This window comes from Acipenser ruthenus, chromosome 2 (genome assembly GCF_902713425.1).
Source record: "Acipenser ruthenus chromosome 2, fAciRut3.2 maternal haplotype, whole genome shotgun sequence".
In the NCBI taxonomy this organism is placed as follows: domain Eukaryota; kingdom Metazoa; phylum Chordata; class Actinopteri; order Acipenseriformes; family Acipenseridae; genus Acipenser; species Acipenser ruthenus.
In genome coordinates, this window is record NC_081190.1 from 56,904,375 (window position 1) to 56,931,485 (window position 27,111).

Consider the following 27,111-nt stretch of genomic DNA (forward strand, 5'->3'; position numbering starts at 1 on the left):
TGAATGAAACCACAAACTTGAGGATTCTGTTCACCCACCCTTCCTGAACCCAGAAAAATATTTGCCTATGCCCAACTCTCGCCTAATATGTTGTCTCCAAGAGCTGTTGATAAAGTGGCTAAGGATCACATAGAAAATTGCACACCTCAGTAAGTGACAAAAAGAGAAATATGGGATTAAAGGGTACTTTTCCAAGTAGTGCTTTTTAAAATGTGTTCAGTGTTTTAAAAAAGGGCTCGTACATGTGTCACAAAAGTCAATGAAATGTTAAGCCAAATCAAATACAAAAGGTTTGACCAGCAAAGGCATTCATTGTATAAAACTAGTTTTATTTCCCACGTTTTAGATTACATAAAAACATTTTAATACTGTTTTGTTCAAGAAAGTTTAGGCACTCCAGTCTTTTTTTTACGTGACACTGTTTCTTTAAAAATATGTGAAAATACATGTGATTCCTACAACAGATGCCAGTTAGTAATTTTATCTTTAGTTTATTTTCACAGAATTAAAATCATGAGAAGGGACTTGTTCACTGTTCCCTGTGCTATGAAGCATGTACTTCTAAAGTATATTATTTTTCAAAAGTAATGTGAACAGTTTTTATTAGTAAAAGTCCCCAAATTGTCCAGTTCTGGATAAATGTGCACTTTTGTATTTCCAGTTTCTTATTTTTCTTCTTTTTCATGTAAAAAGTAAATCAGATGCAAACAACATTAATGTATTTCTAGGCACTTGGAATATTAATCATATATAAAATATTGTGCTTATACTTTGTTTTTTTCACATAATATATTACATTTATTTAAAAAAAGAACATGTTGCAGTATAAATATGTGCCAGATTATGCATCATCGCAAAGCATACATTAAGTAATATACTACAAAGCTGCAGTTCTATTTAGAAGAAGAAGAAGAAGAAGAAGAAGAAGAAGAAGAAAAAGAAGAAGAAGAAGAAGAATTCTTTTTACAGAAAATGAATGGATAAATTCAGTGTTTTCTACTCCTTAATGCTTCTTGAGCTCCAGATTCAGTCAAGAGTAAACCTGGGAGGATGTCATGTATTTTCCTGGAAAAGACCAGTTCTGAATTTTCGAATACAAACCTGTTAAATAGTTTCTAACAAATAAAATGTATGAGAAAAAAAAAAATAGTGCTCTGCTGCTGTGAGGTTTGCACAGCTTATTTTGCTGATAGAAATAAAAACAAAAAGACATTTATAGTAAAAACACACTGTCATTCTTCTTTACAGTCTTTAGCCCTTTTGAGCCTGGAATCGGAAGACTTGTACAGATCCATCTGCATGGACACAGTTTGCATTCACTTGATAAGACACCAAGGGGTAGGTGTACTAAGATGGGCCAGTCGCAGCGCAAACATACCACAATTTACATTTTTGTTGCGACACAGCAAAATAAACACTTTGTCGTATGTACTAAGAGAAAATATGTTAATGAAAAGAGCCGCACTGTACTAATTTAAATATTTGTTGTGTCTTCTTAGCAAGATCTCTAGCATTATACATTGCGAGGGTCATGCGACATATATATATATATATATATATATATATATATATATATATATATATATATATATAAATGAAAGGCAGTTTAATCCCATCAGGTTCAATAGTGAGGCCCCCTCCTTCACACTCATACAGTAGCCCCTCACTAAACCAGACATGTTTATTAGACATATAAAATTCAACATGATCACAAAATAGATCATGGTCCTATACAGATGCTCAGAATGAGCTGGAAGGGGTTAGTGGCACCTGTGTGAAGTCTATTGCCCCCTAACACGTTGGGGAAACCAGACATGTCATAGAAATTTGTTTTCAAGGCTTGTAAGTACACCCTACCATTCGTGAAAATTAGGTACTTGGGTGTTTGCCTCAAAAATGCATTGAGCACAACTGGCAATGCACGAGAAAAAATGGACTGGGAAATGCCAGTAACCATTGTGACTGTTTAAAAATGCTTTCAAAAGTTCTTAACAAATTGATGCAATTGTAAGTGTCACAATTGCCGGGAGCTTTCGTACCTCTCATTATAATATTTGACAACCGCCCATAATGACATATTCATCTAAGGTTGAACCGCAAAGTAAAACTGCTGCCGCAAAGCATTCCCTAAAAAGTTGTGAATAGCATTGCTCTTGTTTAGTACATTTCACCCAAGATTTCCGACTCGTTTGCAACTGGTTTGCGACTATTGTGACCGGCGCAGCACTTCAGTACACCTACTCCCAAGTGGCAACAGTTCATCATCCTTTGCAATGTCTTTCAAAAGACTACAGTGAGCAGGCTACACAGCAGGGCCCTCTGATTATTCTTTTCCTTCTACACCGGAGGCGCGCTGTAGCGAATGACAGGGCTGTACTTCACAGGCTGCACGCAGCCGGATTTAAGAGCTTCCTGCTTGTGTAAGAGTTCTGTTTCCTCATTAGTGTACATGGCTGTGTCTGTGTCGTCAGAGTGGTATCCTGACTGGTAACCGCTCGTCTGGTTGGAGGTTTCTGACGCCACTGATTCTTTGCTCTTGCAGGGAACCATGGGGCTGTGGAAGGAACAGAATTTCAGGAATTAAGGTTGGTCATGGAAATGTCATGGTATCTTTATTTCTATCCTCTCACTCTTAACACAAATCTATGTATATAAACAAACCATTACAGTTTATAGGATAATTATTAGAATGTTATATATAACCTATATGATTCCATTTAACATTTTTGGAATGTTATTTCCATTTCATCTCTGTAACAACTATTAATACAGTAGTCAGTACATTATAAATACAATTGTGAAGTGAAACATTAATGAACAAAGTCATTAAGTCAAGCAGTTACTTCATGTATAAAGATACGTTAGTCTGAAGTCATTTGTGTATGACAGTGCGCATAATAAACAGTACCTTTTGAATAATTGCATGGATAACCTTGACTCACAGGACAAAAATCTGTTTGGAAGCCTGCACTCACCTAAAGGTCAGCGTTTGGTTTTGCCGGTTATCCAGAGTTTTCAGTTCCTCAGATGAAAGTACCATTCCACTGTCTGTCTGATTGTCCTGTTGATATAACAACCTTTTAGCAACAATCTTTATGTCTGAGGCCCTGCACAGGGGTTGTGTTGAGTTGGCAAGGACAGAGTTAATCTCTCCCTGCCAACTCCACCTGAGAATGTGGCTGGAAGTGAATAGTGGAATAATTGATGATTAATTAAGCTCCAGCCACAGCTGTAAACAAACTCTTTGTTAGAGAGAGGGAGGCTGGGTGTGTAACCTGTGTGCTGTTTTTGTGATTTGTGGTTCAAATGTAAGAAAAATCAAAACCAGACTTACAGTTGCTGTTTGTTCCACAGGGACATCCTCAAAGGTTTTAACACTCACGGGCCGGCTTGCCCTTTTACCCCCATGTTCGTACCTGCTACAGAAACAACAAAGGACAGTGTTGTTTTTCAGCCTGAATAAATACTTCCCTGTCAGCATTTTATTTTGTCAAATTGAATTAAAAAAATTCCTCTTCACATGCATAAATATCATTGCTAGTAAAGCCATCTAGAAAAACAGGGATCTAAATCATATTTTCTGATATTAAGCAAACAAAATGATTCATTTGATATGAGCTCTCTAGATCAACAATGGATTAAGTAAGTAAGCTTTTTTAAAAATTTGTTGTACAGTTGAGTGACCACTGTTATTCTAGAAAATATTCAACCTTAATTATTATTTTTATCAGCAAATAAATACATTTGAACTAATTTAATCAATTTATTTTCTCAAGCAATTGTTTGCTTTTTTAACAATGTTTTTTTTAAGCTGAACATGTAATATGTTTATTCTGCATCTGGCGGGGGAGGGGGGGGGGCAGTATTTGTTCGTGATATTTTTTATAGTAATTTTGATCCTCCCACTTAAACACACAAATCCAAACTGTCTTTTTTCCGTTCCTTCTCCAGCTCCCTTCACACTGTGTAAGCCTGACATGATTGTAAGCTGATGTACGTACCTAAACCCTGGAGCATTATCATAGTGGAATTTTGGGTCACAACATTCTTCCTCTGCAATGCAGGAAGCCGGTGATGTGGGGAGCGACAGACCAGAATCTTCCTCTAAGTTCTGTGACGTGGTCAGAGGAATATAGTCTTTCCCGTCCTAAGATACACCCAAAGACGTTAATCACTTTTTCAAACAAACTGTGCTAAAAAGGCAACTTATAAATAAAATAAAAAGAAGGTTTAAATAAAAATGTAGTGAGACATACATTAATCTGTGGTTGTATTTGTGGTATAACTGTGGTATAATTTTAGTGCTGGGACAAATATCCGAATATTTGCACAAATATTTTTTGACATGTATTCAGATACAAAAATCAGATATTCGTATTCGCTACAAATGACAAAAATACCTTGCTCTTATTTACCGTCTCACCAAAATTTGTGCGACAGTTTTAAAAAATGGCAAATGAAAAAGAGCTCCATGTGATATGTGAGATTAATATATAAAAAAGCACACATTCAACATAGCAGCTCTTGAGCCTCTATTTAAAAGTTTTAGACAGCAAAAAGTAAACACACCAGATTATGCGTGTGCACACATAGTGATCTCTATGCAAGGCCATCTGGGAAGGCCATTTTCTCTTTATATGTATGTCTTCCTTGTTCTTTATTTGAAAAATGTTCCAGACTATTTTCTTAGAACGTCTTTACTCAGCGGAAAGGTGCCCGGCGAATCAGTACAAGTTCAAGGTAAATCTAGGTTCAAGGTAAAATCATTTTCTAATAGAGATAGGGATCTACCGTGTGATAGTTGACCTTGACTTTTGTTAGCGCCCTCGCCTTTGGCTCGGGACGCATAACTCCTGTTGCAGTCAACTATCACATGGTAGAGCCATCATCGATGGGCACTATTGCTTAAATAAAAACCTCTTTCATCTTTTTTTCAACAAACTCAAAATTAGACATTAATCCAACATCATACAGCACTATTTAATGGATATAACAAAATTAGTCAAATAATGATGGCACATAAATAAAAGGGAATGTACAATATATTTCTGTTACAATAATTATGATGTAGCTGTTACCTGTTGAGCGTTTGCTTGAAGTAAGTTTCCTAAATGTTCAACTAACTCAGTGAATGTGGGTCTGTCCTTAGGGTCCCCAAGCCAACAGTCCAGCATGGTCTGGTAGCTGAAAAAGAAAAATAAGATAGCATACTTAGTGTGTAACAGGCACACATTGGTAAGAATGTATATATATATATATATATATATATATATATATATATATATATATATATATACTTTCAAGACATCTGCATGATTCTTTGATTTATTATTTATGAAGTACATATTTTATTACTTTATACTTACATTTCAGGGGTGGCAAATTCAGGTGCCCTCATTCTTGTGCCTTCTTTTAATCTCCTACAAAATGCCTCATCAATTCCTACTCCAGGATAAGGTGATGCACCTGTTTGAATAACATTAGAGTACAGGTAAGCTACTGATAAACTTAGGGTAGGTAAGGAAAGGATTACTGAGTCTTACAGTGAAAATAATTGTTTACCTAAAGAGAAGATTTCCCAAAGTAACACACCAAAAGACCAGACATCGCTTTGTGTGGTATAAACTCTGTCAAAAATAGTTTCTGGAGCCATCCATTTCAAAGGAAGCCGAGCCTGTTAAAATAATGCAAAAAATCAGCTGTTAACTTGACAGCTTTTATTCAGTAACCTTAAAAACAACAAACATTTTCTGACAAAAGTGCTATATATCAAAAGGTTTAAGCCCCTTTAAGAGTAAGTAGCGTGGTTCCGAAAAATATAGCGTTACACGTCCCCACGTCCTGCTACAACTGTTTAAATAACGTGTCTGTAATGTTTCTTTTCATTGTTAACATCCAGACAACTTTTTACACTTATAACTCTAAAGTCTGTTTCAAAGCTCATTTCAGAATTTCCACTCTAGTACACTGGGTTTTATGATCTATCCTCTAAATCACTGCAGGAATAGCGATTAAAAAAAAAAAAAAAAAAATGTGCCCAGGCTTTTCTGTTCCGTACGACATCATGGATCGTTATTGCGGTGTTACCTGTTTGACAATTTGTGCAATAATCCTTACACTATCAGTGCATTAGAGCAGACTTTAAAGTTGTCAGGATGTTAACAATGAAAAGAAAAATGGCAGGTACGTTATTTAAACAGTTGTAGCAACAAGTGGGGACGTGCAACGCTATATTTTTTCGGAACTGCTCTACTTACTCTTTAACTTAGTTTCTTTTAATTGTTGAAATGTATTTTTAAATATAACTGTAACAATCCTTTGAAATGGTTAATCAGATTTGAGCACCTATTTTAGAAGGATATTTATAAATTCCTACAAATATGTAATAAATGACATCCTATCTGTGAGACTACATCAAACTCTTCATCTAATGAATTTGGGGATTTTATCTTTTACTTACATCTCCTTTGCGGACATAATCAGGGTCTTTGTAGACATCACGGGCCAGTCCGAAGTCACAAATCTTTACCACATTGTTTTCTGACAGGAGTATATTGCGAGCCGCAAGGTCCCTGTGGATACACTGCAAACAAGAAGAAAACATGTGCATGAAATTCCTAGCTCATATCTAAAGACAAACTATCTAGTACTGATGGAAAAAAGATAAATCTGTACACTCGGTCAGAGGTGGAGGTCCCACTCCCAAATAGAGATACAACATCAACAGCAGTGTTGGTTCCTAAGTGCCCTGGGGAGCTTTCTGTTTACACTGAAACACAAAGCCTCTTCAAATGCAAACACGCGCATGTTTATCAAGTAAACAACCGCAGACTGAAAGAGGGGGGCTCAAAACAATGCTATTAATCATAGAAGTTTATAACTTCATTCAGCTCAATTTGGATATGAGAGACAGGCAGACAGACTAGTTACACATATCCAGACTAGTTTTCTATATAAACAACATTTCCTTGTTCATCTAAATGTATTGGCAGTTTTCATAGTTTAAATAATTGTTTATTTTATGTATTTATTTTACTAAATTCTGCAACATTATGTAGACCATTTTATATTTTAATGAAAAGAGTATAAAGTAATATGAAGTTACCTTGCGTGATGACAGGAACTCCATTCCCCTGGCTACCTGGAAACTGTAGCAAATCAGGTCCTGCATTGTCAGGGGAGTCTTGCAGAGGTTTTCCGCTCCTATCAAAGAGAGGGCAGAGTGACTCCAAATATCAGGAAACACACTGAAACACTGGGATTTCCCTGACTCAGTGGGCTCTAAAAATAATTGGGGACTTATCATACATTTATTTTTCTATTTATTTATTTGTTTATGTATAACTAATATTATTAAAATCCATAGAGAATACATGAAGAAGATGGTTCTGTCAACATAGACCACAAGAACATTGTGGCAAAAGAAAGTATCTGAAAACACTGGTGCTTGACTGTAGGCAGAAATAATGTAATGGCATTTTCTCATACTTCACATATAAGGGGTAAATGCCAAAGCCGCACTTCATTAACAGATATATTTATGATATTGTATTCTATAATTATTTTTTATTTGTATGAGATTCCTATTTACAAGCTTCTTTTACGTCTAAAACATATTCATGACTATCAAATATTAACTACCTTTTGGGTTAAGATTTTCCATAATGTGGAGTTGCATATCCTACACTTTCACTTCTGATTTTTACACTGGTGTAGTGGTGCAGAGATAGGTATGTGCTCTCTCTCTCTTTCTCTCTCTCTCATTACATTTTTCGTTCTGGCATTCATATCTATGTACAGCTTTCCACATTTGAGTCAAAGTTAAAATCCCAAACTTAAAGGCCAAAGTAACAAAACTGGCCCTACCCTCTTCTTCTTCCAGGTCACTGAGCGATCTGTCCTCTGCAAATCCTAAGCTGCCAGAGCTCTGGCTGCTTGCAACAGTGTCCAAGCGATGTTTCATTTCAACACTCAACTCGTTCATACTCATGGTTTTTGCTTGCTTCAATCTGAGGGCTTTGCTCTGTTGTAGAACAATATAAATTCCTGTTTATTTCTGTTCATCTCTATATTTAAAACAAACGTTAATGAAAGTGTGATTTCTAAGATATTGCCCTAAAATGCTCCATAATATCTGTAATATCCAAATATGCATTAATACCTAAATATAAAGGCCCTTTCTTTCTTTCACTAGAGCAAAATATTAGGGGGGAAACTGGTACATTTCATTCATGCAAAAAAGTCCAAACACATTTTTACAAAATCAAAACTAAAGGAAGCAAAGTTTCAGTTCTAATCTTGACAAAGTTTTCTTTACCTTGTAGGGAGTATATTCCCCTCTTTTGCTTCTTAAGTAGTTTGACAGGTTGCCATTCTTGCAGCATTCTACGATCACCATCAAAGGACCTGGAATAAACAGAACAATAAAGTTATGAAATGGACACCACTGCACTGCAGATGTATAATTAAATATGTGTTTATCCATTCTACATTTACAGGGTCACTCTCACAGATGACTTTCATTTTCAAGTGTGCCTGACACTGACGTCATGCATTGTATTAAACAGTGGTTCAGTGAATCATTACTATAATGGTGGTTCTCACCTCCTAGTTTGGTGCACGCTCCAAGGATGTTCACAACATTGAGGTGATGCCCAATGTGAATGAGTATCTTTAGCTCAGACATCAGGGCTCTGTACTCACTTGAAGTGGCTCCCTCTGAAAAGGTGAGTAGGATAATGTTATTACAGAGTACATACACTACATCACACACTACTTCATTCTTGGAAGTCTCTCATTTACTTACCTTTCAGCATCTTTACAGCGACTGTTTTACACGTAGTGGTTTTATCAATGCCGAAGGCTGCAGCCTCCACGACTTGACCAAACGCACCACGGCCAAGGGGCTTCCCTGAGAACAAAACACAGCAATCATTAACCACTCCAACACACCCTATGCATTTATTAGCCCAACTATGTGCATTTATCCCTCTAGGGCTAGGATGAAGCAGTTAATTAACTTAAACCAGCAATAATTAGTAACCAAACTTTTAATAAAATGTTACTAAGTAATGTTGTCACTAACCCTAACCCTTATCAAGTTAATTCCTAGATATAACCAAAATACAATGTTTAGGTGCAGGAACATAAAGAATTAAAAGCAAACATGAAATAAATGATCCTCTGAGCTACAACAAGCTGGGTATAGTAATTTATACATATATACTAGTACTAATGTAAATTTGGTAATGCAGTTAGACACATATTTCCTTAGTAAGTTTTTGTTAGTAAGTTTCGTTTTGTACTATTTACAGTATATTATGTTTACATTCAATAATCACCCTATGAGAATGTAGAGTATACTATATTAATGGATTACAAAAGTACATCATGGTACAATTGCTATTGCACATACTTGAAATATCCTATATAAAGGGAGTAGTTTATGGTCTTACCTAGCTTAAGTCTATCTCGGGGGAATTCCCATTTGCTGGCATCGTATGTCAGTCGCTCGCACTGCTCGTCCATAGGTACTTCATCGGGATCGACAATGATTGACAAGTAGCCAGTCTTTAGTTCCCCTCCACTGGACTGGAAGACAATGAGAAGTCTGGTTACATAAACTGTACGTCTTGGTATGCAATGAGAAGTCACGTTCGCTGTTGTTCAACAGGCTGATCATTCAACGAGCAAGAATTGACTAAACAAATCAACCCCTAATTTTACCAGCTGTTTAAAACATGCATGCCTGAACTCACAATTATTTTAATTTCATTTTAATAAGCCAAAGAGGTTGTTCAATTAACACAGAATTACGGGATCCTTAGTAAGCCATGCAAGAGCTCAGTGGTATGAAAAGAAAAAATGTGTCTGTTGTTTTAGACACAATGAAGAGAAAAAACACAAAGGAGCTCCAGTCAGTTTAAATCTATCATGCGGGATAACTTGCTCATGGGACAGCAATAGAACCGTTTCATTACCCTCTTTATGGTTCGGATGATGAATACTAGAAGCAGCCAGAAGAACATGGCAATCACCCCACTGCCAATAAGGATAACGAGCACCACGTTTGTCTTCTCCTCTGCACCTGTACAAAACAACATATCCACTTATTAATGACCTAGCTTCTAAATCTGTTTGAATCTAATCTGATAAATGCCTCAATACACTTATTTAGCAGTGCATATTTCTCATGTTGTCTCATGGAGGTTACACTTATAGTAATCCATTCTTTATTTCCATATGATGAGTGCACGTAAATGGTCGACATTTTTGAACACAAGCTAATTCATCCTCATGGTTTTGTCCTGACCGAGTCACATTTTTCAACTTTCAACTGAAAATCTTGCTTTGATTTTCCAATTAATTGCTTGTAGTAGCTTATTGTAAGCCACCGTAATTGCCATATGTGAAGATCAATGCAGTATTTGAAATAAACACAAAAGTGAAATATAAAGACAACTGAAAACATTAAAGCAAGTGAATGGACATGATAATTAAAATGGTAGATGACAAAGAAGGTTTAAACGTTTGATCTATTAAACATACATTGACAGCCTTATTATTTTAGCATTTGTATTCCTCTGTGGTCCTGCTTGAAGTAACTGAATATAATACTGGGAGAACTGATAGAACGTACAGTACCTTCAACTGTGAGATAGGCCTGTGTCATGTGGCATCCCTGGTTATTACAGGCCATGCAGATGTATAGGCCTCTGTCTTCCTTCTTGACTCGCTGGATTGTCAGAGTTCTGTTCTGTTGTGTGAGAACAATACCTAGGAAGAAAGATACACACAATAATTCACACTTCATCCAAATATGGACGTCTTCAAATAAAAACATTCTGCAACTGATATTCATGCACTGGCTGACACAGATAAATATGAATTTAAATTCTTACCAGAGTCCTCTATCAGTGTCTTATTATTTTTCATCCATGTGATATTTGGTGTAGGTGTCCCACTCACGTTGCAGGTCAGTGCAATTGTTTCACTGATATTCACACTCTGGTCAGTCAAATTTCTCAGAACTGCTGGGGCCTGTAGATCTGAAAGAAATCAGCATACTGTATTGTAATACATACTGAAGCATTAACACAGTAGAAACTCACAGAAGTTGCACAATGATACTATGTTTTTACAGAAGTTTATGACACTTCATAGAGATTGATTCGAGTGAAAAAGACAACCAATACTTCACAAAAATAATTTCAGTAGTTCGGGACAAAACACCAATCACACAATAATTTGATTTAAACTATTTATTTAAGAAATGCAAGGTATATGATAGCTGTGGAAAAAATAACAATACATTACTTCTATAGAAACGTTTTTTTGGGATCAAACCTTTGAGGACTCACGCCTGGCCGTGAGGACGAGGCAGATACCCCCCAATAGGAAATTAATCTAATTTTAAGAGGTGGAGATGGGGAAGGTGGTGAGTTTCGAATGAATCAAAACGCATACAAGGGGTAAGTGGAGAGGGTATTTATAATGCTTGCAGGAATTAATTGCTGACGTGTAAATTGAATGATTCAATTGCTGGTGTGGAGATTGGTGCATGCCCCTCCTCCCGGATTTTAATTATAAATTTTATTTATTTTTACAAATTATTTCAATTATTTTTATTTTTTTTATTTTAGCTTTTCTCTTCACATATTTTTTAGAAAATTAAGTCTACTCATGATTAAGACTCTTTATCAAAATGCGTTGAGATTTTGTGAGATTTTGTTTGTGCTTTTTTGTTTTTTTAAAAATATGTGAAGAGAAAAGCTAAAATAAAAAATAAGAATAATGGAAATAATTTGTTAAAATAAATTATTTTTGTGAACTGGTTGTATTTTTCACTTGAATCAATGTATATTAGCCTGTTTGCAACCAATACAGGCAGACTCTATCTTCTCAACTTCATAGAGATTAAAATGATACAGATACAGTAAGGCTGTTTACATTCATTAACTCATGGAATTCATATAAAGTTCACAACCAACCTGAGCATGTTGTTTTTCCAAAATGTATGAATTTTCATGAAATTTCATGGATTCATAGAAAACCCCATTGTCATTTCACCTCAAATAAACTCCCTGGTCCTTACATATGAATCATTGGCCTTGTGTACATCTCCTCACCTTTCACAGAGAGTCTCTTGATGAGGCAGTGCTGCACTCCAGTGTTTATATTCTCTGCCTGGCAGATGTACACCCCCTCTTCCTGACTAGAGATGTTCTTGAAGCTCAGCTCTAGAGTGATGTTCTCCCCAGTCAGGTGTGAGCTGGTGGTCCCATTCAGACTCTCCTCAGGAAGGCTGAGGTGTTTACATGGTAGCACAGCGAGGCCCCTGTGCTGGAATGGTAAGATGTTGGTTTTCATCCTGTACCACTTCAGGTTCCTGTAAGTCAGCCTGTCTGCTTTGCACTGCAGAGCAACATTGTCCCACTCTATGGGATCAGCAGGCAGCATGTTCATTTCCAGACCCCCTAAAAAGTAACACATAATACATTTATTTTTACCAAGGATTCCCACACTTACACCCATTCTATTTCCATAGATTCTGTGCTTTAACTATGTTTTACAGTTGTATGTTTCAAAGGAGGTTTACCTACAGAAATGCAGAAAATGTATGAAGTAACTATTTCTCCAAGACACATTTTAAAACCATGGCACATAAGAACATAAGAGCATAAAAGAGTAACCATATGTCAACATACAGTTAATTCAAATCAGCAATTCAGTTAATTCAAGTGTTTCCTTCAACATTTTAGTGTGTAATTAAATTAATTTATTTAAAAGATTTATTTAAAATAACATACAAAAACGCATGTTCCTTTCACACCAATATTTCAATAATGTTTAACAGAACCATTACCAAGAGCTCCTTAATGTGCATACTTCTTCACTAGCTATTATTTTACAGTATGTTGGTACATTATATTTGAAATGATACACCTTATTTAGACTTAAATAAATTATTACCTACTCATATACAAAGTTCCATTTCAGTCCTAGAAAAATGTTAGTAATGCCTGCCACTGGTTTTGTTAACAGAAGTTTAACTGTGTAATTACACAGGACTAGAGTTTCAAAGTTTAGCACTGTCCTGCACTCCCTTGACACACCATGAGATTGCTTTAATGAGACGCTGCAGCCGAGACAACTGGCTTACTTGTTACATGAAAGAAGATCACCCTCTCATCTTGCCCGACTTTGTTAGTGGCCAAACATCTGTACATAGCAGGAGCATTTGCTGTTTGAATCTTCAGTGTGCTCACTGTCTGCAGGCAAGGAACAGAAAAAAAACCCTCAGCAACATGAATCTTCTTAAAAATAAATTAATCAGCTTAAATATGTGTATACATTCAAGATAATTGCATCAGAGTTGCGTCGAACTACATATTGGCACAGAAATATCATGCAAAACAAGCATTTTCGTAAAAAAAACAGTCAGAAGAACAGACAAGGGTGGCTCATTCGAGGGTTCAGGAATGTAATTTCCCTCTTTGTTAAAACGATGAAGTAGACACATGTTTTGGTAAATGCTTATTGTTTTACATCAGAATAATAATAGTTTTGAGTTTTATATCCGAATTCCAAAACACATTCGTCAATTTGGACTTTATAGTTCAGGGGTTAACCTTTAAATGACCATGAAACTGGGTCACTAGTCCCAGTATGTGCCTAAGTACAAAAGGCTATGCTATGTTGCATGCATTCATAACATTTCTTTTCATAACATAACATCTCCATAAAAACTGTATTTCACTATATTACTCTATAAACTGCCATAACAATTTATAAGCACTGTACAATAATCATTTATAAATGCTTTGCAAATACTTAATATAACTTTAGTAAAAGTAAAACAAACAAATCAAATTAAATGACAAACATTTAAGCAAGTCTTTCTTAAGTTTAAACATTTGTCATTGAAGTTTACTTTAATATAACTACATATACCACCACTGGGTGTTTTATGTTTATGGATGAAATAACAGCATATCTCGTTTTTAACTAGAAGAGCATGGGATATGATCACTGTGGACAAAAGGAACAGATCTGCTTCAGTAAAGCCTAACTCACCTTAGCCACTCCATCTATTATATCTGTCCGGGTCACAAGGCTGTCAATCGGATTCTTGCCTGTGTCATTTGTAATGTCCCTCCAGTCTTTACACTCATAGAATTTGAACGGTGTACGATAAACTCCTTGACTATTAACCAAAAGAATACAAAGTACTTTAGTGGTGAACCTAAAATATATATCAAACGTACAGTATAAAAAACTTTAACACAAAAAACTAACTTGTTTCTCTCTCTGCCTGCCGGATTATTAGAAGGAAGTGACTGTTTTGGGAAGTAAAATACCAATTTATGATTGAAAGAGCTTTTCAACAGATGTACTTTAGAGGAAGGTAAAGAGACAGAGAAATCTTAGTATTTCTTAAAGACTTTCCTAGGGAAGGTGGGCCCAGACTACTACAATCGGCAAGGCACAGGAAGCAGCAAGTAGTGGAAGCCAGTCGACAAAAACAACAACAGGAAAGCAGAATGCTCAGGACTGTCATGAAGGAAGTTGGGCCGTGTGTTAGGCCAAGATAAGGCCTGCCTCGAGGGCTCTCAGCAGAGCATCTCTCTCTCACTCACTGTATTAATCACAGCGCTTCCGCTGGGATGGCTGCAGAGATAACAGCTAGCTTGTAGAGTCAATCAGTGCATAACACAAAGCATGTCGGCATAACAGAATGACAATATACAGGGTGGTTACTTTGCCTCTTTCTGTGGAAAAAAAGGATTAATTGCAGAGCAGTGCATAGATGCCTCTGTAGCCATCAAATATGGTATACACGTTATTGTTTTAACTGATTCATACTGTATTGTGCCTAATGAATACAATAATGCTGTCATGTACCAGAAATTCACTATATAGCGTGCAGATCCAAACTGGAATATTTATGAGAAAGTTGTGAAGCATTTTCATACAAATGCATTTCATACTCACGGGTAGTTTAAGGGGCAGTTCTCTTGTGATATCCACTGCCACGTCATCTTTACTGGGGATGGAACCCCGCGAGCTGTGCATCTGAGGGTCAGGCTGCTGCCGTACTTGTAGAAATCAGTGTCATGAGCCACTTCCTTCTCATAAATGTGTGGAGCAACTGAATTGGACATAGCAGAACATTAAAATGTATGAGAAAATCCAGATTCTCAGTCACTATATGTAAACACAACCTATGACTGTGAATATCAAAACATACCATTCACCACAAGCTGAAATGTCCGGCTGTGCTCCTCTTTGGTAGCTGGGTTCCTGAGCACAGCAGTGTAATTCCCAGCATCCCTCTCAGTAACATCATGGATAGTCAATGTGTAACCATTGCTTTTAATCCTGTACCGAGGTTCATCTCTGTAAACTGACATCCCATTCTTATACCTGAAGGATAAGGAAAACAAAGATTTATTGAGCCAACTATCTATGTGTTTCCCCAGTTATTAACCATATATTGTTGTGTTTTCTTTAATATATATTGTATCTGAAAGTCTGGTTAAGGTACCTTACCATTTCACTTCTGGCAGAGGGTAGGCAGTAAAATTGACTGGTATTCTTACGAGACGATCTCCCAGCTTTGCCTCAATGATAGAGACAGAATTATAATCAATAGAGATGAAAGGCTTTGCTGGAAAAATAGAAAGAAAAGTTTGCTGACACAATACAAACACTCACACAACAGGCAGATCAGGCTAACCTTGGTAAGGAAATGACACAACCCAAGGGTGAAACTAAGCAAGCGAAAAAGTCAAACTAAGCAAGTGAACAAGTGCTGATTTGTGATATGGCACTGGATTAGAAATTATAAATAAATAAATAAATAAATAAATAAATAAAAACTCACCATAAACTTTCAAGGTAGTTTTGTTTGTCTTTTCCATGCGTCCACTCGATGCGGTGCAAATATAATCCCCAGTGTCATTCAACGTAACGTTCAGAACAGTTAGGGTGCTTGATAGTTCTAAAACATTGAATGACTTTTTCTTATTGGTGTCATTTACAGATCGGTTCTCCTGTATGAGAAAAGAGGTTATACAGCAGGTAATGTTTAAATAGCTGAATATCTTAGCTCAAAGCTATGCTGCTTTTACAGAAAACAACCCTTTATACCGAGATATCATAACAAGCAGTTCAATTCTTTAAATTATGGGGCTAGTAAGAAGCAAAAGCATATATTAACAGAATATGAAACACAGGGTCAATGATGAAACAGTAGTTTGGTTATACCATTGACACAAGACTTATACATTGCATATTGCAAACTAGTCCTGAAAGCGACACACACTGTTTGATTTGAAATTTGGCAAGGCAATATCATTTTATTAATTTACAGTCTTTTGTGGGCAGATGGATTCGATTTACCAAAAAATGTACACTATGTGCAGCTTTTTTTTTTTTTTTTCTCACTTTCAAATATTTTTCTATTATTTCCCTGGAATTTTTGTACAAATGTGTAATAAATGACTCTATGAAATACACAGAATACAAATACAGGTTGAGTACATAAAGTACAAGAAAATAAACAAAAAGGCAAACAGTCTGGAGCATGTGCCAGTATTTACCTTTGAAGCTGGATATTTCCATTTAAAGTCGATCCCCACATTAAATTCTGTTTTAGCAGTGCAGTTTAACACCAACTTATCTCCTACTGCTAACTCCACCTGGTGTTGAGGGGTCAAAGAGAGCTCATGAATCTTGTACCCTACAGGAAGGAAATGCATGCGCAGATAAGGAATCGTGTTAAATGGGTCACTGAAAGATACTCTACCAATAAAACCCACCAGTAGATATGATGTTAGGTCAATTTTTGCCTGCATACTGTAGCTTTATTTATGTATAACCAATGTTTAATCAACTGTATTGTTATATAAAAAAGAAAGAAAAAAGAAGACGCTTATATTCCAGATTTAATATATATTTTAGATGCATTCCTCCTTTCAGGATTGTAGCCTTTAGCTTGGCTGCTATGGCACCAAGGACCCTGTCAGACGCAGAAAATGAGATAAATATACGCTTCTTACTGAGGAAACACACAACATTACATTTAATGTGATCCTCTGTAAACCCAAAGGGGTTCAATTAGGAACCTAATAAGGACCATGTTTTTTTGCATTCCTGTATACCAAACACCAACATTAAGTCCCTAATAAATCCTGGCAAACAAGTTAAGGAAGGCAAATAAACTGAATTTCATTAGTAAAGGCAGCCAATAGTGAAGATGCAGTATTGTATTTTCACCCTAAATCTGAATAACCAGACTAGCTTTTCCTTCAAATGAATCAGTGAAGAAACATAATGGACTGCTTACCAACAACTGTAAGCATGTATAATTGGGACTGGTAAGCTTCACTTTCTATTGTCGTTTGACAAAACACCATCCCTGCATAGCTGATTAAGTAACTGGGAATAATGAATCCTCTTCGGCTATTCCAGTAAATGGTTTTCCCATCTGGAACAAACACTTTTCCAGGGTATTTCTGAAGAAAAGAAACAAACAAACAGATAAATCCTCTTTGATGTTAAATATGTTTCCTTGATGTTAAATACCTTCTGATTAGATAATCGAGTAATTTCATCTCCTTTTCCAAAATGAAAGCGCATTACAGATCTGTTTATCCTGACTTGATAATAATATGCAACAGTTATGTGAAACCATTGTATACACTTTTATTAGGTTAACAAATATGAATACGGGATAAGCCGCAGCTTGGTTTCTTAGCATTTTACAGCAGGGGAATTAGCTGGATAGCATCAACCACCAAATAGGTGGAATTCCCCTTTGCTGGTTTTGGTATTGTCCTCGGACAGCAAAAAATGCTCTGAGGAAGACGGGATTTAAGTCAGTTTGGAGTCCGAGGACAATAACCCCCTGTCTTTCAACAGCATGGACACAATAAAATGTATTTATTGGAAGGCAGCCTTTTGAGTGCTCTCACTTTCTTGCTTCTCGGATGAGTCAGAATAGTGGTCTTCGTGGGTAAGCAGCTTGTTTTGATGTATTGTCCTCAGTGATTGAGCACCTGTGATAATTGTATAGTTTACCTGCTGATGCGCGGAGGCGCACTTTTGATATATATGTATGCAATAAGGCCCGACTGGGTGTTCGTATACGTCGAATATATGGATGCCTCGGGGCGTTGTGCAGCACGATGTATATGGACACCCTGAAGGGCCTTACTGCATGCATCATAAATCAGAAGCATAAATCATGTTTAGGGCAAATAAATTATTTTTATTATTATTAAATATCCTTACGCCAATAAAGTAGTCCCAACTTTGAACTACACACTAAGTTAAGCAGACTAAATTAATTTTATTGCAAGGCAAAAGAAAGTGCATCTGTATTTTTGATATTGTGGACATTGCCATTGAAAAGATACACCAGGGGGCGGAGTTGAGACGGCACTGAGTTACTTTTTTTCCCTGTCACTGACAGTGCAGACACACTGTTATAGCAGAACAGGCGGGAGGAATAAAAATAAATACAATGATGTCTCAGATTTCAGTAATTTTTCAAGGTATGTGTCTGACAGGGGTGGATAATGTGCAGAAGTGTCTTTTTGTGTTTTTCTGTAGCGTTTACAAACCGCTAAGAATACCACATTTAAAGTGACAAAGTCGGGGTGAGTGAGTATAAAGACCATGATTTATATATAAAAAAATTCTGTTTTGCTATCTTTCAGCTCATTTCATTGTTCTTCATCTAAATCGGCATGGCTATTTGCTACTTTTAGGATTTTTTTGCTGGTAATTGGTCACTCAGTTTTATAGTAATATCTGTACATCTGTACCTGTAAACACAATGGCTACCGTTACTTTAAATTCTGTGAGACAGCGCAGTGATTTTGAAAATGTGACAAGGCTCCAACTGTCCATATCCATCGAGGCTGCTGCTGTGTGGAGAGCCCAATTGATGGTGTGTTCAATCGTACTAAAAGGTACTGTGTAAAGCCTTTTTGTTTCATCTTTTAAATCTGTGTGTTTTTTTCAGCCGGTAAACAGCTTAGTTGTCCAGTTTATTATAATAGGTTCCTGACAAACGTTTAGTTAGTGCTCCGAAGGAACTAGGTGTTATTTTGTTTTGTTTATTTTGTATTATTTATTAAAAGTACACTGAATTACAAAACATACTACAAAAGAAAGATGCTCCAAAACGTCATTATCACTGTTTTCTGACTTTCTAAAATTCAAACAAATGCAACTCGATGAAAACAAATATGACGGGAGGGATATAACATTATTACTTTTTACTAGTATGTATTCCAGTCTGCATAAAGTCTGGTAAAGGAAAGATGCAAAATGCCCTCTTACCGTATATAATGTCACATTGAGATCTTCTACAGATCCTAAACATGGTACAACCACTGGTGTATTTTCTTCTATATACACAACCTCAAAAATGGAAGGTGAACTGACAAACGGTGCTCTGTAGTCTGAAAGAAATACAAATAAATTACATATATATTGAAACCTACTGCAATAAAACAAAATAAAATGTAATTAGTACAACACAATCCAGTTTGCTTTTATATAGCACTCTTCATGCATACCAGGGCGCTTGACAATAGCCACTGGCCAATCACTCCAGCTCAAAAATAAGATAAGAACTTAAATAAATATGCTTTTAAATTTGATTAAAAAAATTAGACTGTGCCAGCATTCCTAATGACTCGGGACGGAGTTCCAAAGGCAAGGAACATAACAACGCAAGGCCCTTGACCCTCCTAATTTTAGATACATTTTCGGGATTACTGTAAATTCAGCATTCACTGATCTCAAGGTGCAACTAGGAGCATAAAGTGCCAACAGTTCCTGTAAATATAAAGGCCCAAAACATTGAAGGGCCTTACAAGTAGTAAGAAGAATTTTTAAATGAACCCTGAATTTAACAGGATGCCAGTGCTATAATTTAAGAAGCGGAATAATATGTTGTGAACGATGTGTGAGAGTGAGTACTCTGGCTGCTGCATTTTTAACCAGTTGGAGCCAACGTAATTTAGAATCGAAAACACCAGCAAACAAAGCAGTAAACTTATCTAACCGAGAAATAATAAAAGCATGAACCAACATTTCAGCCTTTTTATCTGATAGAATGGATCTCAATTTGGCAATGTTCCTCAAATGATAGAATGAGGTCTTTATAATAGAGCTAATGTGGGCATCCAAACACAGTTCTGAATCCATAGTCCTAAGCTTTTCATCGTAGCGGATGGTCAAAAGATTACCATCAAACAAGATTTCAATACAGAGGGATTTAACTAAACTTGAGCCTGGAGCCCACTAATAGCACCTCTGTCTCATTAGAATTTATTTTTAGACAATTTACAGCCATCCATGATTGAATTTCGCTTAGTCGCTGAGATACAGAGACCACCATCTCTGGTTTAGTAAGAAAATAACAATATATTCACAATGCATTTATAATATAACAAAAACTATAACTTATACATTCAAAAGTAGTATTTTAAGTGTGATATAAAACAATAACAATGTTGTTCATGTTCAGGTATGTATAATCCAAGAAGAGTTTGTATACCGATTGAATGAAAATAATGCACTTTGAGTTCCTTCTGTAATGGCCAGTAATAAAATATTAGAATATTAATATTTCTGGGCCAAGGACACCACAATCAGGAAATTGACCCATTTATTTCATTATGAAGCCAGTCCAGTTGGTAAGACAGAAGGAAGTGCTGCAGGCACAGCTTTACTGTGTTCAACTGGAAGCTGAAAAACAGGAACCTAGTAGAGGTTGAGCTCAGCATGAGGTACCCTTTCATGTGGTTGAACTGCCCTGCCCATGGCTGTAAGATGCTCATTTATACAGGCACTGATAAGGGTCTCCTGAGGTTTAAAATAGAACATCTAAGTTGTAATAAAAGCAGTCTAAGTAACTTTTGAAACACATATTCATAATATTCATAGTAGTTAATTAATAGTGCTGATATTTGATATCTGATATCAGTCAAGTTCTTTTTTTTTTTTGTTCAGGACATCAAATCTACAACACTGAATATACTAGAACAACCAACTGGAACACTAATTTTAAATCTACCATAACTTCTAAAACTCTCAATTGGATGTCCTTTCTCTCAGATAATAACAATATCTGAGATCACAAATAACCTGCAAACTTTTTTTTAATATATCATATAAAGAAGCCTACCTTGGATAAAGACATAGACGCTAGCAGAAGTTTTCCCATCTTCAACAGGTAAATCTCTATAGGAACATCTGTAATCTCCAGTGTCATTGGCAACAGCTTTGGTGAGAACAAGCTTCTTGCAGAAGAGACCTGATCCGCTACAGTCAGTCACTGATATCCTGCGTTCGAAACTGCTCCGATTCTTGGGCCATGTCCAGTACAAAACTTGATGCCCCCTTATTAAAAATAGATTATTAAAACAGATATGCATTTTCCAATAATTCCAATATATTAATTTAACAATATCTTAATGCAACACTTTTGGGATTCAGAAATATCTAACAAGAGAGCAACATCTCAGGATGGTATCTTCTCAGTTACTGTAAATATTCAATTATTTCACAAGCTCTATAATGAAGCATGCATGGCACATACATTACTCTAGGTAACTTACTTTATTGTATACTTACTGCTTTATCTCACGCATACAGGATAAGGTTTTTAAGGTTAATATATATATATATATATATATATATATATATATATATATATATATATATATATATATTTTTTTTTTCAATAAAACTTCAACAAACCAACAAATACAGTGCCTTTCTCATTAGCTAAATTCAAGCTTCAAAAATGCCATAGCAATTCTCACTGCTACCCTACATTCTTTTGACACTTTTTTTTTACATTGTATGATGTGAAAAACAACACCTATAATGAGCTACAGGTAGTGGACAAAAAAATGAAAAAACCTGGGTAAATGAGGGACACCAAGTATATTGAAAGCAAGGGCTTCCACACAGGTGTGGCTCATGCGTTAATTAAGCAAATAATATCCCAGCATGCTTAGGGTCGTGTATAAAAATGCTGGACAGGCCTGGTTGCCTATAATTATGGCTAGCATGGCTGCAAGAGGAGACCTCAGTGACTTTGAAAGAGGGGTGATTGTTGGGGCGCGTTTGGCAGGAGCTTCAGTGACCAAGACAGCTCAACTAGCTGATGTTTCACGAGCATCGGTGTCTAAGGTGATGTCGGCATGGAACTCCGAGGGAAAGACATCATCAGCAAAGGGCAACAGTGGGCAGATGCGCATACTCCAGGATCGTGATATCAGTGCATTCATTTGAAATGCAAGGCAAAACAGGCGAGCAACTGCAGATCAATTGACTGCAAATTTCAACCTGGGGCGCGAGCAGCCAGTTTCATCAAAAACGGTCCACCGAGAACTCCACAGAGCGGGATACCATAGTGGCCCAACACCCTATTAAGTGACTTTACATTGGTGTTTCCATTTTTTTGTCCACTACCTGTATATGGGGTAGAACTAATACTGAAAACATGTTTTGAGAATTTTTGAAACATTTTCACTCGACAAGTGAAACAATTCCTGCAACTTGTTTCCACCCTTATCTCAAACACCTAGCACATAACAGATTCTCTATTTCTCATGCTTATTGTATTTAAGAAGATGAAGAATGCAGCCAATTAACCAAACCTAAACATTATGGTCCACTATCAAAGATGTAGTAATATAATTCACATTATTTTACACTAAAACTTATAACAGTACACCCAAGTCCATGGAAAAATCGTCAACTACTGTAGTTTTAAATCAAATAATAAAACTTGAACGCTCCCATACCTGCAGGTAAGATCTAAAGTGTCGTTGGCATTTACTTTGTGTACCTTGTCTTGGATACTAAGGCTTGGTGGATCAGGGATATATTTCAGATTTATTCCTAAAACAAAAAACACACATCACACATCAGGGAACCAGCAATGTCATTACAAATAGTGATTGTTTACCTATAGTTTGGGAATTAACATAATACATGTAGTGCCTGTTAATTTTTGATCTGGTGGCAAGTTATTTTATGGTTTAGCAGCAAATCCTCCCATTCTGTCATAACAGGAAGAGAAGGCAGATGGCCCCACATTAACTCAATGGCTTTGTATTTTTCTGAAATTGGGGTGGAGTTCCTGTTTTCTGGTGTTGCCAAGTGCAAGAGCTCCAAAAAGGATATGTAGTATTGAAACAGTAGACCTTCAACAAATGATGTTTGCCCCTTGGGAAATAGGCAGATATTTTTTGTTCAACAGTATTGAATAACTGGTCATATATATTAACTGGGTAATAGGCATTACAAAGTAATTTATGTTCATTATCTATTATTTCCAGTGTTTCTCAGAAATAAAATGTATTAAAGATAGGATTACTTTTAGGGTTTAAGTTATATTTGGTAATTGATGCCTGGTAACAAAGCACTGACAGAAATGCACACTTACTGAGCATGCAATGAAAATAAGAAAATAAATATTTCAAAACTGTTATTAAATTGTAAATTATCAGGATTGGTCTTTGGATGATGTTAAACTAAAAACAGTATTGTTCACTGCTTCACTTAATGTATTAGTAAGTTCACATCTAGTCTTAACAATGTAGACCCATTATCTCATGCAACTTTAAACTTCAGAAACCACTTCTGGTGCAAGACTGAGAAGAGTTACTTCATTACCATTGTTCACAGAAAGTTCCAGCTATCACACTTCCCACTCGCCAGTACACCCTAATCACCCATAACTAATATGAAGAGAATAGAAGAAATCTTTCCATGAATTGACTTGGTTTCTTACAAATTTGACTTAGCCTCTGGCTATTTTTGTAGTCATTTACTTGCAATAATTAACAAATCTACCATTAACCAAAGAATGTTAAAACGTTTTAAAATTCTTAAAACTGTATATGACTATCACAGCAAACCGTGTAAGTAATACATATATTATAATATTCAAATAGTGCTAATTAAGTAAAAAAAAAAAAAAAACATTTAAAGAATGGTAGGTTTTTGATCACACAGTATATGATAAACTGCTATATTTTTGGGTTATGCTGTGAATGTGTTATTTTAATCTTAACATGTTGTTTCTATTCAGAAAGACGTGTTTTTGTCAACACATTTGCTTTTAAAGTGTAAACTATCAGTAAGTCTTTCCTAATTTCCAATGAGATAACATACCTACTCATCTACTCATTACACTCACTCTGCACTGCTGTGTAGTATATGTTTAACAATAACAAGCCATGCCTTATGCAGTCACTGCGCAGGTCATCACATTTTCTCAGTAAAAGTTACTCAGCCATAACCAACTAGGTTTTTTTTTTAATTAATTTCTGTTGTTCAAAAACAATATATCATTCTTTAAGCCAGGATTTGTTATCATTTAACATTCTTATACACCGACTGTGACTATTTGGTGTTGCATTATAGTTTAGCAGAGTCGCGTACTGACAAATATATAATAGTTACAACAAAGTACAAAAAGTTTTTGGGGAGTTTTTTTTTTTAATTTTTTTATTTTATTTTGTATTCTGAAAACACACTTATCCAAATAAATACAGCTGCATTAGTCTAAATCATGCCTTGTATTAAAGTAGTTTACTGATAAATCGTAGGCGTGGTTCTATGCATTTTGTTTCATACCTGTGCATGCAGAATAAAAGTGGTATAGGCTACATTTGTATTTACTTTTTTGTTTAAGGTTACAAGCAGGATGTTCAACAGAAACTCATTTTAAAATGTACCGTATATAATATGTTGCTATGCTAATATACAATTTGACAATTACTGTTTAATGATACCATTCACAATATAATAATTTTATTCTTTTGCTGTAACTATTGTAACACATGATTTAAAAAAAAAAAAAAAAAGCTTTGTAATAAAGTTGCTTTACCTGTCACCTGATTCTCGCCAAGAAGAATGAACACGAAGGAAATGACAAAAAATATATCTGCCATAATGTAATCCAAAAGAGGGGGGGATCCCAACATCAAGTTGACCAGATAGCCCTATACAACTTAAGTGAATATTTTGTTTCCAGTGGTCTTATTACAAGGGTATCTCCATTTAAAATGAAGAATTCCTCACAACAGCAGCCCACGCAAACACTGAAGATGCTTTAAGAGTTCAGTAGTGCCTGTCAGAATCAGTGCCTCGCTACAAAGACAAGGAGTACGTGCATCCGTTTGAACCTGCTAATAACGTTCTGCCTTGTGGAGTTTGTGGTACACTGTCTGAACAAGGGCAGAGATTCGTCTCCTACTGGAAATGAGCAGAGGAGGAGCCTGAACAGCTGGAGTGCCGACCCTTAAGTGGCGTTATTGAGCTACAACCTGCAGGCCTGAATGCCGTTACTTTGCAGAATAATGATAACCAATAGTATCATTTATTTTGCTGTGACTTACCATTCATTTCGTTCCCATAGACGGCATAAAAATAATGATTTTTAATTTTATGAAGAATTCTAACATTAGTTTATTATTATTATTATTATTATTATTATTATTATTATTATTATTAAAACAACCTGTCATGGGCTAATATTAGGACAATTTGCGCAGAAAAAGTTGGCTATAAGTCTATAATTCAAACTGTTACAGTTTTTTTATCCTTTCCCTTATAAACATATACCATGTCCCAGTAAAAAAAAAAAAAAAAAGAACACAATCCCTTAATAAATTGTAGTACAGTAAAATGCAATATTTTGGAAAATTTTGGTAAAGCATTAGGTCTATCATGTAATACATAAAGCATTGGCCTAGCCTATATGCTTAACATAATTTAAATTATCACTGTAAGCTTTTTAAACACAAAGCTAATTATTACATTTAATATAAATAGTATATTATTTAATATAACCCATACTGTTAAGTTTGCTATATTTTATAGAGTGTTTAATAAAAACGTTAAAGCATTGTATTAAATTAAAAAAAACAAAAACAAAAAAAACGTTCTGTATATATTTTGTATCACAGCATTATCAACAAGATAATAATAAAACCAGTAGCTAACGATTATCCAACAGAAATACATCGTGTCGGCATTTAAAAGTGTGTATAAGCTGCGGGAGATAACGCGAATATTCTGTCGACAGCTCCTGGTCATCTGACTTCGACTCCCTCCTGAAGTGGTCACGATCTCAGCGGCTGCACAGCTGGAGACAAACAGCTTAGTGAAAGAGACAAACACGTTGCAGTGAAATGAATGGGAAATGTTGTTTGTCAAAGTAGTATCTTAGGACGGGACAAAGTCAAATCAAAAAGTTTAAAGTCATTGTTTTTCCGTGGACCAAGAAGGAATGCAATATTGTTTTTGAAAAAAAAAAAAGTTCTTCTCAGGAACAGTGTCTCCAGTGGTTCTTTGTGTAGCTTTATTCACACATTCTGTATTTCACCCTATTCTCATAAACATAGCGGTTTGCCAGATACACCAGAGCTATCTAACTAGACAATAGCACAAAATAATGGTACCTGAAAATGACAAATTATAATATTTTCTGTTTTACCTTTCAGTATTACTTAATATGTCATTATTATTATTTATTTATTATTATGATTTATTTCTTAGCAGACGCCCTTATCCAGGGCGACTTACAGTCGTAAACAAATACATTTCAAGATTCACAGTACAAGTAATAATACACTTAAGAGCAAGATAAATACAATATGTTATAAATACCAAGCAGAAACAAAATTAACAAAAAAAATCTGTGATAACTGGTTTGGTCAGTCAAGTACAATAGAATATTTTTAATGTTATCATAAGCGGTATGAATTCAAATTAATTTGAAATTGTATGTTTCAAAATTCACAAAGTCAATCATTCGGCTCTGTGGGTATGACGCATGACTGAATAATATGAGGTACACATTCATTTCTAGTGCATAATTCAGCTTATCTATATTCTACAACTTCTTATGACATATTTATGACATATTTATGACATAAGGACAATATTTATCAAGTTCTTAACACCAAAATTTACCATTTGTTGAAAAAGAATGTTATTTATACAGAAACACTTTGCCTTAATAAAATAAAAATGAGACACAATTGGGTGTAACCTTGATAAATC

At 35.6% G+C, this 27,111-nt stretch overlaps 1 protein-coding gene across 2 annotated transcripts; it reads right to left on the bottom strand.

Moving 5' to 3' along the window:
- Window positions 1-468: 468 nt before the first annotated feature.
- Window positions 469-25,279, bottom strand: LOC117408570 (vascular endothelial growth factor receptor 2-like). 2 transcript variants are annotated; one of them, XM_034013685.3, is made up of 30 exons: window positions 24,932-25,279; window positions 22,839-22,935; window positions 21,209-21,423; window positions 19,354-19,475; window positions 17,351-17,519; window positions 16,605-16,744; window positions 15,887-16,055; window positions 15,553-15,670; window positions 15,251-15,426; window positions 14,995-15,151; window positions 14,077-14,206; window positions 13,163-13,271; window positions 12,129-12,476; window positions 10,902-11,048; window positions 10,645-10,776; window positions 9,981-10,087; window positions 9,456-9,591; window positions 8,807-8,911; window positions 8,605-8,718; window positions 8,318-8,406; window positions 7,867-8,023; window positions 7,106-7,203; window positions 6,461-6,583; window positions 5,563-5,674; window positions 5,367-5,466; window positions 5,079-5,184; window positions 4,002-4,147; window positions 3,335-3,416; window positions 2,976-3,061; window positions 469-2,554 (listed from the first exon to the last, which is right to left on the bottom strand). In XM_034013685.3, the coding sequence occupies exons 1-30, from the start codon at window positions 25,026-25,028 to the stop codon at window positions 2,338-2,340; spliced, it is 4,104 nt and encodes a 1,367-aa protein (XP_033869576.3). In that variant the 5' UTR covers window positions 25,029-25,279; the 3' UTR covers window positions 469-2,337. The 2 variants fall into 2 exon arrangements, with proteins under 2 accessions (XP_033869576.3, XP_033869575.3); XM_034013684.3 differs by having other exon boundaries at window positions 3,335-3,419.
- Window positions 25,280-27,111: the final 1,832 nt, after the last annotated feature.